Here is an 18,218-nt window from a genome sequence, read left to right as displayed (position 1 = left end):
TAATATATATTTATAATTTATAATTTTTAAGCTATTATGTTTTATGGTACCTTAATTATAAAGTATATTGATTTTACATTTATGTACATGCACATATATGTGGCATAGTACATGTATAGGTCAGAGAACAGCCTGTGGGTTCTAGGGAGCGAATTTATATCATTAAGCTTGGTGGCAAGTGCCTTTACCCATAGCACTAGCTCACTGGCCTTTCGTTTTACTTTGAGTGTATTTAGTGTTTGTGATGTGTGTTATAAGTGATTTTTCTCAAGCATTTAATTACTTTTGGCCTAACCAGTTGTTTTTGGTTGTTGATTTTAAGTGTTACCACCTTACTTTTTCTATTCATATTTTCTTATATCACTATCAGACTCTCTAGTTATTTTCATTTTATAGTATATAAATTTGGAGAAATCTCTTAATTAGTTCACATTTTATGAATATTTGTCTATTTTCTTTTGCTCTTTATTTGAATTTGAGCTCTTCATTTTTCTCTGTGCCTACCCTAAACACTCAAGCTCAGTAATTTGGTGTTTTTGTTGAAAAACTATATATTAAATTGAAGATAATTTAAAGCTTTTATGTTAAAATTCCCAGATCTAAGAATATATAAAATCATTTCTTCTTCTTTGATGTCCATCATTCAAGTTTTATGCTCATTTTCATGTGGACCATATTCATTGGTTACTAAAGGTTTTAAGAGACATTATGGGCCTTTTAAATTAAGGACCCCTCATCCTGTCTCAATAAAATTTTAGTATTTACACAGTGTTACTATGAAGGGCATTTTGAGTATAATACCAAAGTAAACCAGTAAATGGGAAATGCAGTTTATCTTATGTTTCCACTAGTTAGAACTTATGTTTAAAATAGTAGCATTCACTTGATTTAAAACTATACCATTAATTTTATATGTATGATTAAGCCATCATGTTACCAAATTTTATGAGATTTAAAAATACATTAAAGAAATCTGTAGCAGGATAATCTGTTACATTAGCAAATTTAGTGTTATCAAGCACTTTGCTGAATAAAGGTACACAGTGGGTATATTTTGAGTGGGTTTGCAGTTACCTCATTAGTAATAATTAGTAATGGCATAGGTACAGTCACCATATTGGATGCTGGGAATTTGTTGATGATGATAGTGCTTTTTCATGCCTTCACTCACCAATCCTAAGAATTGGGTATTATTGTTCCCCTGTTTTTCAGGTGAGAAAATGGAGGGCAGAGCCGTTAATTGACCTTCAGGTCAGGATTCTAGTAAAGCAAAGTTAAAACATGAATCCAGACAGTTTACACTTGTATGCCTTAATGATCCTTTATTGTCTTCTCTTCCTTCTCTTCACATACACTGTGTGGATAGATAGGACCTGTATGTATCAAGGAAATAACTTTTATTTGGAATGATATCTTCTGTTTGGGGAGTTTCCTTTGGTCATGAACTTAGAGCAACTTGGAACATCAAAAGATAGGAATGAATTGTATTAAGACCCTCACAGTAGCACTTCAGATGTAATGTTGAAAATTGTTGGCACTTTGTTGTCAATATTTTAATAAGCATTTGTTTAAAATATCTTTTTTTTGTTATTCTTTACATGGTAATAGAGAGGTATCTATTTCAAACATTTTACCTCTGACAAATATATGTCATTGGTTTGTTTGACTAGTTTCTCTCTGTAGGATGGAAGCTTATGTTGTTTTATTTCTTATTTTAATGACTCGTGTGTGACACAGAGTCTTTTCCTTTGTTGTCTCAGACCCAGGATGCTTACAGAAGGTTGGTTGTAGAAGTGACCATAATGTGCTGTTTTCACTGCCTATAGTCAGTGATTTAGCCTAGAAGTGCACATTCTGTATTTGGAATTACAGTTGCATTCGTTAAAGGCACATGCTAAGGCTAAAGTAATTCCTTACTAACTTGGGTAATTTAAACTTCTCTTCTTGTAAAAGGTTATGGCTATTCTTTGTTTCATGATGACAGTTTGATTTTCAAGTTTTTCTTAATCACATAACTTTTGTGTGAAACTACTTTTTTCTAGGTATAACACTAAATAATTTATAATATATGGGCCACAGTTATATAGTGAATACTTTCTTGATGAAGACATTTACTTTCCCTGCAATCCTTGGTACAGTTTGAAATAATATTTAAATAGTAGGTAAAGAGAGAAGCCATCCAGATATGGCACTGATGGCCTCTGTGTGGGAGACCGAGGAGGGAGGCTTGCACATACAAGCCTAGCTTGGGTTACATAGGGAGAACTTTATCTCAAATATATATCAATATATAATGCTGAAATCAGGTACCATTATGTTTGACAAGAGTGTAAAATGATGCAACCACTTTGGAAAAATAGTCTGGCATTTAGTTAACAGAGATTTACAGGGTTACCCAGCAGGTCTCATATGTCCTAAGTAAATGAAAACAAGTTCAGAGCAAAACTTGCACATGAGTGTTCATGGAAGTTTTAAACACATCGGCTAATTAATCTGTTCGTCAACTAACAGATTAGAAAAATGTGGTGTATCAATAATGGAATGATATTTACCAGAAAAGGAATGAAATATTGATGCACGCTACAACACTGACAAAACCTGAAAACATGTTAAGTGAAAGAAGGGAGTCATGTAAGACCTCACTACATGGAATTTCAGAATAGGCAGTCTATACAGACAGATTTGGGGACGTTAGGAGAAGATAGGAAAGTTGCTACTTAATGGTCAGTTGCTCTTTGGGTGAAGTAACAAATGTCTTAAAATTAATTTGGATATATTTATACTTGTCTGGATCTATTAAAATGAATGAATCATCCTTTTCAAATAGATGGATTATGTCAATAACTTGGCTACTGAGAAATTAGATGGTTTCCAGACATTGGTAGCTTCTTTTGCCAATAAGACATATACTAGAGATAGAACATTATTTCTGGTTTTATTGGTTTACTAGTAGGGAGAACTGTTTTTCGTTGTTTTGTTTTATTTTTAAATACATACACTCAGTAGTAATTATATTTTCTGTTAGTTTCTAGTGCCAAACTAAAGAGAAAAAAGAACTGGTTTGGAACAGCAATATATACTGAAGTGATTGTAGATGGAGAAATTAAGAAAACAGCAAAATCCAGTAGTTCTTCTAATCCAAAGTGGGATGAGCGCCTGACCGTGTGAGTACTGTATGGAGAGGATGCAAAGTCTTCAATCACAGGTCCTGAGTTCTGTGCTGTGTAGACGGATTTCAAGCAGTAAAGTTTTTTCTTTGTCTAAGAAAGAATTTAACATATGAAGAAATTTTTATTTCATTTTTCTCAAAGAAGAAGCACAATAATTTGTAGTTTTGTTTTATAGACAACTATTTTACATGGCCTTTTTACTCTGATTGTTTGGTTTAGAAATAAAGTCAGTCATTCTTAATTTTGGCATTTTAAAGTAAATTTATACATGCAAAGTATACATTAGCATTTAGTAGCAGCATTATAACTAATGCCAGTCATTCTAAATAGCTCTAGAAATGTGTTCCCACAGGAGGGGCTTTTCTAAGGTCTCAGTAAGACATTCAACGCTTATGTCGCTCAGTGCTTGCTAACCACAAAAGTCTCAAAGTACTTATCAAAGTTCTAATATATTTGAAAGTCTTAGTTATTTTTATTTCTAATCCAGTTTACTGTTTTTTACAGTATTAAACTCAATTTATGGCTTGCAAAAATCATTGAAATAAATAACTTAGAAGAATTAGCACACAGTGATGACATGTTTATTTTTGTTATAATGTTATTCATGCAGAAATGTGACCCCACAGACCACCTTGGAGTTTCGAGTTTGGAGTCATCACACTTTAAAAGCAGATGCTCTGTTAGGAAAAGCAACAGTGGACTTGAAACAAGTGCTGTTAACCCACAACAGAAAATGTAAGTGGCTTTCTAACCTTTGTTTTTTTACTCTTAATTTTAGAGACTTTAAACATACCCTTCTAAAGTCCAATTGTGAAGTGTAGTGTGTTGTGTTTATAAAGAACTTATAATTGCCAATGGCTGCTTTTAGAACTGTGCTGTACTGTTCTGTACGCAATATTTTCCTGTTCTTTCTCCATGCTGTAGATCATCTACCAGTATCGGTTACCAGTTACTGTCACTATTCACTATCTGCTTGTGTACGTTAACACCTAATTCAAGTATGGTGGTATATGCCTGTAATTCCAGGGCACAGTGGGCTGAGGCAGAAGAGTTGTGTCCAGGTTAGCCTAGGGTGAATAAATAAATAGCCTGTTCTCTCCCTTCCCTCATGAGTGCTGGGGATCATACGCTGATCCTGTATAAACCAGGCAGAGACTTTCTTCTTCAGAGTGTCCCTGGCCCTTGCGCATATTTTTATTTCCTCGACAGTGTCAACTTTATTTAGATTAACTATTCTAGTGTTATAGTTTTTCAGTTCATTGTAAAAAGTATTGTAAAAAAAACAAAACAAAACAAAACAAAAAAACTCACAGAAGGGCATAGAAATTATAATTCTATTTAAATATAACCACTCAATAATTTTTCTTTTTCTTGTTCTTAAACATACTTTTCCCCTGAGCTTATCATCTACTGCTCTTTAAAACAAACAAACAGTATACTATAAATACCAGGTTTCCTCGATTGGTAATTTTCTGGCATTGGGATTTTTAAAGTAATTTTAGAGTATAGTAATGTTAAAGCTCTTGCCAGTATCTACAGAACTTTGCATGTGTGTACATAGATTTACAATTTTTTAGAAAGGGTTTCTGCATTATATTAAATTTCAAATTATGTGATTCATTGAAGATCTTTTTTTTTTTTCTGGTCTTTGTTGGGTTTTTATTGAAGAATTAGAATAGAGGAAAATATTTTTTCAGTTTCATTGGATATGTATACATTTTACTATTGTGATCTATACAAAGTACATAAGATGATGAAAACAGGTATGCCAGGGTTACATAACAATATGGTCAATGTTTCTTAAAAAATCTTTAAATAAATTATTTCATATAGATATCAGTATAGCCTATCTCTATAAAACGTTGATAATGTTCCTTTTTTAAAATAAGGGTGAATCCATCACAGTTCTTTTTTTCTGCATATACATTTATATTATTACACATAAATGAAATAAACTACATAAAGCAAGATGAACCAAGGAATAATCAGGATTTATTCATGGTGTTTTGGCTAATTGTATTTGGAGTCATTGAAGACTTAAAAACCAGAATTCTAGTTTATGGTTTTTTGTTTGTTTGTTTTTTTTTTTAATGGAACACTTCTCATGTTTGAATGTCTCCCTGGCTCAGGAACTCATTTTCTTCTTTGTATCATGCCACAAGTACTGCTGAAGAAAACACTAATTCAGAATTTATTTATTCATTTATTTGTTTGTTTGTTTGTTTTTACCTTTTAACTTCTGTGTATGTGTGTCTCTATATAAGAATATGTACATGTGAGTGTAGGTGCCCAAGGAGACCAGCAGCATTGGCTTCCCCTGGTGGTGGTGTTGCAGGCAGCTGTGAGCTGCCTCATAAGATGCTCAGACCCTCTACAAAATCAGGACACACTCTTAATTGCTGACCATGTCTCCAGCCCAAGAGCCACATGTGGTTTTCACATCATTATTCTTAGTATTAAGCGCATCGTTCAACAATCAGCCTGAAGTAATGCCTTTGTTGACATTTGTGGGTCTTTGTGCTGATTGCCTCATCTTCTTATGTTTTTTGTTGTTGTTGTTGTTTTGTTTTGTTTTGTTTTTTAATTCCTCAAAGGTGGGACTGAGGATGTGTTTTTGTAGTGGCATACCTGCCAAGGATATACAAGGCATTTGCTCAGTATCCAGAATTGTAGCAAAAACAAAAAGAAACTCCTAAATGTTGGTTTGCTAGGTTAAGGGCTTAAAATGTTAGCACTTAAAGTAATAAATTGATTTTTTTAAAGGTTTCTTCACAAAGCCAGTTTAGCCATTGCCCGTTTCCACAATGGCAGTTAATGCTATCGCTTCAGAGAACGAAATGATACGATCAAGAGATTAAAAATTGTCTAGGACATTTAGCATAGAGAGACACCCTACCCAACCCCTGCAAGGTTACCTGTTTGCCTACACCAGAATTGTCCCTGGGCTTCGTAGCCCACTTGTCTTTGACATAGCCTGGAGATGCCAAAGTGTTTAGGGAATCTGATCCCTGATCTGGTGCCCACACCCTTTGAGAGGGAGAAATGTTAGAGTAGCAGTAATTAAGGAGACTTTTCTGGCTAGTAGAATAGAATCTCTGACCTGAATGGAGACCTGACCTATTAGTTGAGCCTGCCAGTCACCCAGGCAGGGGACCACCCCTCAGGAAGAAAGACTCACCTTCTGAACAATTATCCTTTAATAGGATGCAGTACCTTACCTTCAAAAAGATGTTCCCTTTGCTCTTATTGTCTCTTTATTTTGGATGCTGGTCAGAGCCTAAGGATGCTTTTCTGATACCGTGGGCTTTATTACCCTTTCTCTAAAACTCTGTCTCACCATGTTGCTGCCTGTTGCCATGATGCAGATACCTCCATGCTGATAATGCAAACAGTGTGGCCTTTGCCTTTTGTCTCCATTCTTTTACGAACAAGTGCTGAGATTTACAGTTCCCTTGCCCTGGCCTGTGTTTCTATTACATGTGAATAATAAAAAGGAGGAGGAGGAGGAAGAGGAGGAGGAGGAGAAGTTCCTTCTGAAAGTCCACATGCAATTAAAGTATCTGATGCATTTTTGAACACTAGGTGTTTTAAGGAAAAGAATATGTTACTTATGGTTTATGCTAATCTAATTATCTGCAATTGCATGACTTATTTTGGCCATGTCATTTGTCTACAGAAGTAGTAGACTTTGTAGGTGTACAATTAAAGATGATGTCAAAGTGTGGAACTTGGGAAAAAGAGTCACCAAACCAACCATGAATAGAATTCATCCTGTTGTAGTATGTACAATCTCTACAGATTTAAATGCAAGACATTTCTTCCAAATGCAGCTGCCAAGTTCTGAAATACAGCAGGTCTTTAACTGAGTGATCTCTAAAACATCTTTTCATATGTGACAAATGATTTTAAATTAGAATTTTCTTTTTTTTTTTTTTTAGTAGAGAAAGTGAAAGAACAATTAAAACTTTCCTTGGAAAACAAGAACGGCGTAGTACAAACTGGTGAACTGACAGTTGTGCTTGATGGATTAGTGATTGAGCAAGAGAGTGTGACAAGCCGCGGCGCTTCCCCACCCAGTAAGCCATGCTTAGGTGTTTTTAGTTTAAATACGAAAACTGACAAGCCATATATAGAAACTGAGTTGCTTCCTTTCCTGATGTTTAGTAGAAATACAGCAGAATGGTGATGCCTTACATGAAAATGGAGACCCTTCAACAAGGACAACGACCAGGTAGAATAATTGTTTATTTTTTGTGACCACATGTTATAATATTTCCCAAGGATGAAGTTTGTGTTTTTAATTTACTTTATTTTTTTGTTAGCTCCAAATCCATGTTCTTCCTGCTTCAGTGTCTTGATTGTTAGGATTCTATTACTGGGTGCACTTTGGGTGGGTGTTGAGGCTCTTACTGTGCGGCTAAGGATAACTGGATGACCTCTAAGCTCTGCTCTTCCTGCTTCCACTGTTTAGGTGCTGGGGCTGCAGAACACGCCAAGCTCAGCTTAGACAGTTCAATTCCTTTTTTTAATTTTTTTTTTTTTATTTTGGTTTTCGAGACAGGGTTTTTCTGTGTAACCTTACCTGTACTGGAATTGTTCTGTAGACTAGGCTGGCCTTGAATTCAAAGATCTGCCTGCCTCGCCTCCCAAGTATTGGTATTACAGGCTTGTGCCATCACTGCCCAGCCAGAAATTTCAATTCTTAACCTCAATTTAGTATTTGTCATAAAATCTAAAAGTCTAGCCATGGCTACATTGAAAGGCCTCATATAAAAAATTATTAATAAATAAAAATTTAATAGCTTATATATAAAGATGGTATTTATAAAGTACTTCGGAAAGAATCTTAAGATACTATTCACTTATGCTATGGAATGTTGCCTCCTTCCCTATGGAAAATGCCTCCTCACACTCAGTATTTACAATTTGCTGGTTAATAAGTAGGTAGTGTGGGAGGGAGACTAATTGAGTTGGCATTCTCCTGTTGCTCACAAGCTAAATGCCCTGTAAATTATGGGCACAGAATTCATCCTGCCGTTTCGAAAGCTCCCCGTCATTCACAGTTTGTGAGGATTAAAACAAGCTCTCTTTTGAAACATGTAAATGGGATACGTGTATATAATAATTCAAATATGATGGAGTTACAGTCCAAATATATAAAAATATACTCATAAAATTGACTTGGTACATCTGAAAAAATATGCCAGTATAAAGCAAAGTATAATTTTTTGACTTTGCACAGTTACTAATAACAGTAACTTAATTGTTGTTCGCTGCTTCTCCTCAAAGCACTTGAATAAGCTAGACTCACAGTCGAGACACTTGGAAGACTGAAACAAGAGGACAGGATGTTTAATGCAGTCTCGGTAGTTCAATGGCATCCTGCCTCAAAACAAAATCTGTGGGAAAGGGTCAGGAATGTAATTCCTTGGTAGCGTATTTGCTTACCATATACAGAGACATGGGTTTGATTTTCAGTACTGTCTTTTGGTTGGGCCTAGCCTTTAGTAGTTGAGCCCTCTCTCAAGCCCACCCAGTAATGTTTAAAACAAGCCTTTGAAACCATGCTTTCAAATTGATTATTTGCCTTAAGTAAACAGTCTCCAGATTATAATTATACTGAGAAAAATTAATGACTGAAACAATGTAACAGCTGTAGATTAAAATGCATAAATGTGTAACATGTTTAAATTCTTTAAAGTACAATTTTAGATTTTCAAGGAGTTTAAATTACTACCACTTACAACTGAGTCCTGTGTTGTACATAGTTGCTTGTGCCTGTAATGCCAGAGTCTTACTGGGAGTTCACAGCAACTCAGAGTTAAAAACTAGCCTGGCCCATCGAGGAAGACCATCCTAAGACAAACAAAACCACCAAAACTATTATTGTTTTATGTTATAATAGTACATCTTGTTTTTTAAAATGAGTCATATGAGCCAGGTGGTGGCACACGTCTCTAATCCCAGCACTCAGGGAGGCAGAGGCAGGAAGATCTCTGTGAGTTCAAGGCCAGCCTAGTCTACAAAGTGAGTCCAGGGTAGCCAGAGCTACCCTGTCTTGAAAAACAAACAAACAAAAAAAAGCTTTCAAAGGTCTTCTCTCACTTAAACTTCTAGAAAATGATTCTGTATGGCCAAGGAGTAATACATCCATCAGAATTACTTAGAAATTTTGTTCAGACCTTACCTATCTTTGCTATTAAATACAGTCCAAATTTAGAATTAGTTTTTGGACATTTCATATGATTTCATGAGTCTTTGAAGCTACTAATACTCTTATTTAAAATACATAGTTTGAGTAGTTCTTGAAGGCCTTGATACACTCATACTTAGTGTGTCTGCCACTGTGGACTCTTTTTTTTTTTTTTTAAGACTTATTTATTCATTATTATGTATACAGTGTTCTGCCTACAGGTACACCTATAGGCCAGAAGAGGACATCAGATCACATTATAGATGTTTGTGAGCCACCATGTGGTTGCTGGGAATTGAACTTAGGACCTCTGGAAGAGCAGGCGGCGCTCTTAACCACTGAGCCATCTCTCCAGCCCCACTGTGGACTCTTAAAATTGAAAGTAGTGTAGTTTCATGTGGTAACAGCAGGCTGCATTTTTGTTCTCTGCTCTAGCACTCCCCATGAGTGTTAAAAAGTCAGCAATTTTTTTTTTAATGTAAACTGCTGAAAAATTATTTTGTTGTTTTTATTTAACTCATTGAAGTAAGACCCTTTGTTTTTCTTTTTAAAGGTTGCCTGTTGAAAGTACGACTGGACTGGATAACCATGTATCAACAAATGCTGTTGTTCCCAACTCAGGCTGCTCACATGTAGTGAATGGAGAAACCACATCTTCATCCCCGTCTCAGGGTGCTGCCAGACCCAAAAGTACTCCAGCTCCCAAGCCACTCACCTCTGAGCCCACCAGTGACACGGGTAACCTTCACGGTCACACTGTTTGAGGATGTAGTTAAGCTTGCATTTTCTTTATCATGCTATCATTCTTAATCTTCTGTTCTATAATACAAAGTATAAAATGATGATACTTGAACTTTTTTCTAAGTTTCAAATCTCCTGGATTGTTTAAGAAGGTATGCCAAAAAACAGTTGAGAAATGGCATTTTACTAAGCAAATGCTAACATGATGAAAGATTCTTGGGTTTTAAGGCACAGACACTATTTAATTAGTGACAATGTGTATTTTTGAAAAAACTTGAGTGAATTCAGTGATTTGTTAGTAAAAGTTATTAGTGAATGGTCTTCAGCATATGAATATGAATTTCCCCTCCGTAGGTAAATGTTAGAAGTGTGTGCTGTGGGTTGATACAGCCATCTGCAAGTTTTAAATTTCCCAAAGGGAGAGCACATTGCTTCGAGGAAATGCCCCAGGAAGACTTTATAGTGCTTTTTGGATTGATCTAAAAATAGACCATGATATGGACAGCACAAAGTGCTCCATACTTCCAAGAAGGCAGATGCAACAATGAATCTTGTTGTTTATCTTTCATAAAAGAAGAGAGATATAACATGATAGCAAAAGCCAAGTAAAATCCATCTTATGAAGGGTGACAGTTGATGGCTTCTAGAGAGTCCATTTTCTTTAAGGGTGTGGCCCCACACCTATGAGTATATGAGAAGCACAAATTGGACTCAGTGGGTTATTTTTAAATGGAAAAAAAAAGAAAAAGAAAAAGAAAAGAAAAGAAGGCACAAAGTTAGAGGGAGTACAAAGAGGGTGTTACATCTGGGAAGTATAGGAGGCAGATATGATTAACATGTATGATATGAAATTCTTAAGGAATTAATATATTTTTAAAAACTCATTCTATAGCTAGACAAAATCATACTTGGAGCACTTAGCTTCCTTTTGGGCCAATTTGAAAATTAGAATGTGCAGTCTTAATATATGGATGAGTTTGCTTTGAGTGGCTGTTGCGGATTTAAAAATGGCATCATCTCTTACGGTAATTAGATGTCATGACCAGTAATTTAGTCAATTCTTTATTCATGAAAAGAATCTGATGATAAAAGTATGGAATGGTCACTTCAGAAAGGCCAGTTAAATGTATGAAATTTGAAGAATTTGCTCTTATTTCTGAAACATTTAGCTGTGAGTAGATTAGTGAAAGTATTTACTACCCTTAGCTATTGCATATTTTAACTTTGGGCATATTCAGATGTTGATGAAATAGGAAAGAATTAACAATTAGCACTGTAGAATCTTTTGTGTATTCTTTATAGCTTTTTGAATATTTTATATACTCTGTATTGGGGATAAGTTCATTTTTTTACCTGAAGTTTCAGGATGAAAATAACACACACACAGAGGGAGTTAGAAATGAAGATTCCATCACAAATAATGTTCTTGCATTTGTGAAATTATAAAGAAAAGTAGGGAAGTCTTAAAAGTAGTAATGCAGTAATAGCCAGTATCTGCTAAATATCCACTTACCAGCCACTCCCACTATCAATCTTTGGGATATGCACTAGTATTTTCCATTTGCTCTGATGGAACTGACGTGTAGAGAGGTCACAGGAATTAATATTCTTCTCTGTGGCTTTCAACTTCATACTACTTCCTGTTCACATAGTTACATAGAGCGTCTCAAAAGGATGGTGCTTATCTTTTGTATTGAGATAGGCTTCACAAAATATTTGCCCAACCTTTTCACCTGCTCTCATTTTCCTACAAAATAATGTGACTGTCCTCATTCTGTGTAGTTTAAAGGGCTTCTAGAACCTTTTGTGTTGGTAGCAACCACTTAGCTGATGTCTTTGTGTGATAGATAGCTCATTCCTTACTAGTAGAATTAATTCTGATGTCTTTTCAAGAAATAGGTATTTCCCGTCCCTTTAAGATTAAGGTGCCAAGTAGTATTCCCCGACCCTTTCTGAGGCGGTGGGTGCTGAGGATTGCCACATAGACTTAAAGATAGGAGTCAAACCCTTTATCCTTGGCTTCATTGCTGGACTCTAAAGTGAGCTTTTGTTATTAGGATTGTGATGGTGAATGTGGAGCTCCATATGCTCTCCTATTCCATACCAAGTCTGCTGGATCCAGCTGATATTCCTGTTGGGCTCATGAACTGGGAACTCTGTAAACCATTCTTCTCCAAGAAATTACCGCATCTAAACTAATATGCCTGTAATTTAAAGCTTCTGAAATCACTAAAGATGAGAGAGTGTGTGTGTGTGTGTGTGTGTGTGTGTGTTGATAGTGATATTATAGAACTGGCATAATGCTATTTGTATTTTCCACCATGACTGGCTTCTCAGTCAGTATTGGTGTGGTATATAATGCTGTTCCAAATTCCAGAACATGAATTCTGGAATAATTGTCTCCAACGGTTTCAGATATTGCATGTGGGCAAATGCTAAGGGAGGTCAGAGAAATGATAACTTCCCACCAGAGGTAGTATTGGACATGAAGACTGTTTCTCCTTCTTGATTAAGAGATTCATTTGAGAGTTTAGTTGGCATAAATATTTACTATAGATTACAGTGGGAAGATGAGACAGTGAAGAATAGACTAAACCTGAAAAGAATCGACTTGTCCTGCAATGTGACAAAAAATCCTCAAAATTAACATCTCTATGTATAAAAGGTGACTGATAGTCTTAACTAATTGCCTTATAACTCAGTTGTAAAGGTTAAATGAGATAATAAATAAAAAATAGGTACCATAGTTCTTGCAAGTGGTATTTAAGAAAACTACTATGTACCTCTCCACTTTAATCCTGTCTAACTTCTAGGATAAAATGACTTTTTCTAATATAATTATTACTTATTAATAAAAGAGATAAGTGTGATTATGTTATCTTACAAAGTGATTCTATAGGTGTGATACATTTTTCCCACTTTTTTATTAAAAAGTATAAACATTGAGACTTTGCAGAAAAATGTACGGGAAGTCCTGTGTCCTGGCGTCTTCTGGTGCGAATTCTACATGAAGCTGTAGTAAGCTCCCATTCCAGAACTGGTAATGATACTAGCCCAGAGTTTGTCACTGTAAGCAATTCTGCCCACTCACTTTGTGTGCAGAGTGTGTTGAGTACTTAATTTCTTCACAAATGTGGCTCATCTAACTGCCATTATAATCAGATACAGAGCGGGGCCATTCCTACAGGGCTACCTATTTTTCCCTTTATAGCCATATCCACTCTAAAACAGCAATTTTTTCTCATTGTAGTTTTTAAAAGCAGTAAAATGGTATCATGATCTATTTATGTTAAAGTAGCAAAATATTCAAAACTGTGCAACTTTAAAAAAAGAGATATTTTAAATTTAGCACTTGGGAGGCAGAGGCACGTTGCCCCTATAAGGTCAAGGCCAGCCTTATCTATATAGTAAATTCCAGGGCAGCCAGGGCTATGTAGAGCCTGTGAGAGTGGGGTTATGGAAGAAAGAAAAAAAAAAAGAGTGATTTAGTTTACCTCTTTAGTGCACCACTTTGTAGTTGGAGAGTTCCCAGGCATTCAGTTCCTTTGGAGCTGTGGTGAGGACTTCTTGTTGTGTGTTATCAGGGCTGGAATATATATGACACAGAAAGATCACCTGGTAGGACAGGAAGTCAGAGAATGACTAGGAGTAAGATTTAATGTTTTTAACAGCCTGAAATCTTAGGTAGTGACGTGATGTCCATGAGAACTACCCTAGTCCTTGTAAGGGCAGCAGCTCCCATGACCTAATTACTTCTCACTCAAAAAATGTTATACACACACACACACACACACACACACACACACACACACACACACATTCAAACTGTAACAAAGTCATAATAAGTAGAATTCAAATATTTTAGTACTTCTATCTTTTTTCTACTTTCTTTGAAAATACTGTAACTCCAAATGATTAGATATGTTTGTTAAGCCAAATCAAGCTGGAGGCAGGTATCACATGCCTGGGGACCAAGCTATTTGGCTGAGGATAGCATAGGAAGATCTCCTGAGTCCAGAGCTTGAGGGTCTGAACAACTTAGCTAAATACTATGGAGCTCCCGTATATTGCCCCTACTACTGAGAGTTCTCTAGTGACATCATGCATATGGTATATTTGTTACAACCAGCAAACCATTATGAATAAATTCTTACTGACCAAAATGTCTCTACATATTTTTTTGAAATTAAACTATAGTTTAATAATGAAAAGTAATAATGAGTTATAAGTATGTATAAGTAGAAACTGTGGAACTGTATCACTTTGTAAGCAGTATCAGGTAGAAACAACGAAAGACAGAAATACACAATTTAATCAAGTTTCATTTCTTGTGGCATACTGGTTTTGTGTGTTTTGAGAAATGCATAGTGGCATTACCTTTCTCTCCTGAAAAGTTTGACTACTGCACTCCATTTCCTCTTCCGCATTCCCCGATAACCACTGACTTCTGTGTTGTCTCTGCTACATTTCCAGAGGATCTTGTGGTTAGAATTGTGGAGCATGCAATCATCTCAGATTGAGTCTTTTCACTTAGCAGTGTCTATACATCTTAGATTCTTCTGTGTCCTTAGGAACTTTATTCTTTGTCATTATTGTAGTGCCCCCATTTGTTTATCCAGTCACCTGCTGAAGAAACCTGGTCTCTTGAGTTGTAAGAAACTAGGAATAAAGATTCCACCCACATTTGCGTTCAGGCTTGCAGTGTGGTCATAAGCATTGAACTCATTAGGGTTAACAAGTGAAATAAGTAGAGAGTATGATAGTTTGATTGAAACTGCCCAGTCACTGTCTGTCCTGACTGTGCTGTGCATTTGCACCAACAAGGAGAGTTGCTGTTCTTCATTCTTAAATGATATTTTTATCTATTCCTAGTCATTTTATTTTTATAAATACCTCTCAGTATGTGCCATGATGATACAAGCCCAAACACTTGGTGAGGTTACAATTTGCAGGCCTGTGTGGGGTAAAAACAGACAAACAACAAACAACTCTTAGTTTTTTTTCTTTTTTTCTTCTTTTTGTTTTTTCCTTAGAGACCTTGACTATGATCTTGATGCTGAACTTAAGGCTCTTCATTCTGTCAACATATTATATTTGAATTTAATTTATTAGTTCTAATCTCTGGTTATTTATCACATGTGTTCTAAATAATCTCTTTTATATGAGTTTTACTTTTTACCTTCCAGTGTTTGTGGTTTTCCAGTCTTAATTATCAAACATAATCAGCAATATTGAATTGGATGTGATCATCTTTACTTTGCTCATAAGTATTTTATTGAATATTTCTTAGCTTGTCTTAAAATAATCATGTTGCTTTTATCCTTTGCTCAATTCCCATGATACATTTCCTAACACAATTTGCTAATATTAAATTATCTTTGATTATGCATCATGCTGGCCTATGGTTTTGGGGATAATGTTTTGTGTGGATTCAAAAGCTTTTTTTCCTAGTGGAATATAACAATTCAAATAATGCAAGAATTATCTATAAACCTTAAAGAACTTTTTCAAACCTTGTTCATTCCATGTTTGAGGAAAACATTTCTTCTATTGCCTTTCCATTTCAACTATGATTGGTTATTTAAAGGGTCCATTCATTTGCCTAACACGTTTCAGACTGATTGTGATAAAGTTCTATGTATCTCCGATTTTACTAATGATTTTGTTATTCTTTACAAACCTTGTCATAATTTTTTGGACTGTCCTAATCATAAAGTTATTGGGTAATATTTAAAATTCAGATTTTCAGACATTTCTTTACAAATTTCTCCTAATTGTGGGGAGGGATGCTGGAGGAAGCTCAGCATCCTTCACTCCAACCTTTTTTGCTGTTCAGCAGGTAGCCAGTGCAGTAGTTTCAGACTAAAGCCACTCATTCTGTCCCCAGCGGCCCCGTGAGCCAGTTGGAGGAGGTGCCAGGTGCAGAACTCACCGAACAGAAATTTACAGTAGAGAAATTTGCCCAGTGCACTCCCAGGACTCAGCTGATGGTAGATACTGCAGCACATTTGGGTTTCCAGGGCCATTTGTGAATCTACTTGTAGGATATGGCAACTATTTGGCAGTGGCATGTATAGGACCCATGCAGTACACCACTGGTGATTGACAATCCTGTAAAACCCCACCCACTCATGTCCTAGCTCTCCTGCTTAATTTTGGATGACTGCCCATGTTCTCAAAGCTTGCCACCCAAGCCTCCATCTCAGAGAAAATAAGGCTTACCTTGGATCAATTTCCCACCACATGGATGGTGTCCATGGGTTGTTTCAGGGACACTCCATGATCCTAGGATGTCTCCAAGTGGGCAGTAATAAAGCAGTACACCAGTGTTTCCTCCAAGTTTCTAGGAAACAGAAAAATGCGGAGACTTTTGTTTCAAGTAGCTTGCTCACATGCAAGTCTCCCTTCTGTAGCACCACAAATATGTGCCAGAAAGTGCCGAGAACTCTTCTGCATCCACCTGCTTTGCAGATCTCACAAGTGTGCTGAGACTGTCAGTAAGTTTCAGCAGTAAGTTATTTTTTAAGTAAATGTAGAATGGAAGCTGGGCTTGGTGGTGTGCCTGCAAACCCAGCCACTCAGGTGGCTGAGGCAGGAGGATACCAAGTTTAAGGCCTACATGGGCAACTCAGTATCAAAATGTTAAGGAAAAAATGTAGAACAGAATGTTGGATTTTGCTTTGTTTTCTTTTTTTTTTAATAGTCCTCTATGGTAATATAAGAATTAATACAATCATATATTTTTTACTGGACAAAAGAGTGAAAGAGATTTTTGTTTTTGTTTTGAGACTAGCTACCACTTACATATAGGAGACTGAAAGTTGATAAGTTGGAGGTTAAAACATTTGTTTTCCTAATGTGGGTATATCTTTTCTGAAGTTACTGTTGTTAGTATATATACTTACATTTTTATCATTTACCAACTTAATCTTAAAATTCCTAAATTTTTTATTATTTACCCGCTTTATTCCTAAAAAATGATTGCAAAGACATCTTGTTATTTCTTGTTCTTCAGTATCTGGTACATTGCTCAGTTTGAATAAGCATTAAAGAAGTATAATAAATTGATTAGATAATTGGGCCATTTTGCTATTTTTTCCTTGTAGTTAATGGAGAATTATCTTCATCTGTCCTAGCTGATAATACATCTACCATGGGTACTCCACTACCATCTGAAGATACCACCTCAGCGTCCACTTGCACTAGCACCACTGTCCAAGAGCCTCCTGTACAAGAAGACTCGGTGTCCTCAGAACACAGTGAATGTATTCCCTCTACCAGTGCACAAGTGGGACCAGAAGCTCGGAGCCTCACAGAGCCTGACTCTGATTCCAGAAATAATTCTGTTTTTGACAAATTAAGGCAGCCAGAAGGGTGTGGGGAACCTCTGCGGCCACAGTCTGGAAATGCCAATACAGAATCTTTGCCATCGGGGTACGTCAAAAGAATGTTTTTAATGTTTGACTTTTATTTAAGTAGAAATTTTCTGATGAAGTATGACTATTGAATATTTATATGAAGTGCTTCTTTTACAAAAAAATTAAGTCTAGGATCTGGAGAGGGAGCCCAGCAGTTAATAGTGCATACTGTTCTTACAGAGGGCTCAAATTCTGTTCCCAGCATCCATGTCAGGAGGTGCAGAATTCTGCTCCAGGATGCTGTGCCTCTGACCTCTGTGGACATCTGCATTCATGTGCATGTATATCCACACACCCACGCACTGGCATACAATACACATACATAAAGATCATAAAAATAAATCATTACAATTTTAACTATAAGTTGGAACATTCATACAATTTATTTGCTGCAGTGAAGCTACTTTTTAGAGTTAAGAACAATCACTTATCTAGTCAAAATATGAATTGTATGAAATAAACAGACAAACCTAATGTGAATCTGCAAGACATTTTGACTTTATTTTCACTTTCTATAGTAGCGACCACTATACACTTACTATAACTCCTGTTCTCCTGCTCTCTGTGTGATCGACATCCCTGGTAATAGCTAGGCATCCATTCCCAATACTAGTGAGTGCTGGTGACAGACGCCAAAGGACTCTATTATAAGCCTGGATTTTTCTAATCTTAGTTTTTTTCTAATCTTCTTTAGGT

The 18,218-nt window shown here is 36.0% G+C and overlaps 1 protein-coding gene across 6 annotated transcripts in view; it reads left to right on the top strand.

Moving 5' to 3' along the window:
* Window positions 1–18,218, top strand: part of WWP1 (WW domain containing E3 ubiquitin protein ligase 1) — a 100,146-nt gene that overhangs the window by 32,027 nt on the left and 49,901 nt on the right. For 4 of the 6 annotated variants that reach the window (XM_084794043.1, XM_084794044.1, XM_084794039.1 and 1 more), the window contains exons 3-8: window positions 3,026–3,164; window positions 3,781–3,905; window positions 7,109–7,246; window positions 7,335–7,401; window positions 9,917–10,101; window positions 17,211–17,538. In XM_084794043.1, the coding sequence (XP_084650169.1) occupies window positions 3,026–3,164; window positions 3,781–3,905; window positions 7,109–7,246; window positions 7,335–7,401; window positions 9,917–10,101; window positions 17,211–17,538 (982 nt within the window). The remainder of the gene's footprint in view (window positions 1–3,025; window positions 3,165–3,780; window positions 3,906–7,108; window positions 7,247–7,334; window positions 7,402–9,916; window positions 10,102–17,210; window positions 17,539–18,218) is intronic. The other 2 variants (XM_084794041.1, XM_084794042.1) reach the window with 2 other exon arrangements.

The sequence above is a fragment of the Acomys minous genome (assembly GCF_964271855.1).
Source record: "Acomys minous genome assembly, chromosome: 1".
Lineage (NCBI taxonomy): Eukaryota > Metazoa > Chordata > Mammalia > Rodentia > Muridae > Acomys > Acomys minous.
Note: the sequence above shows the minus strand (reverse complement) of the source record. Positions and strands in the feature narration are given on the sequence as shown.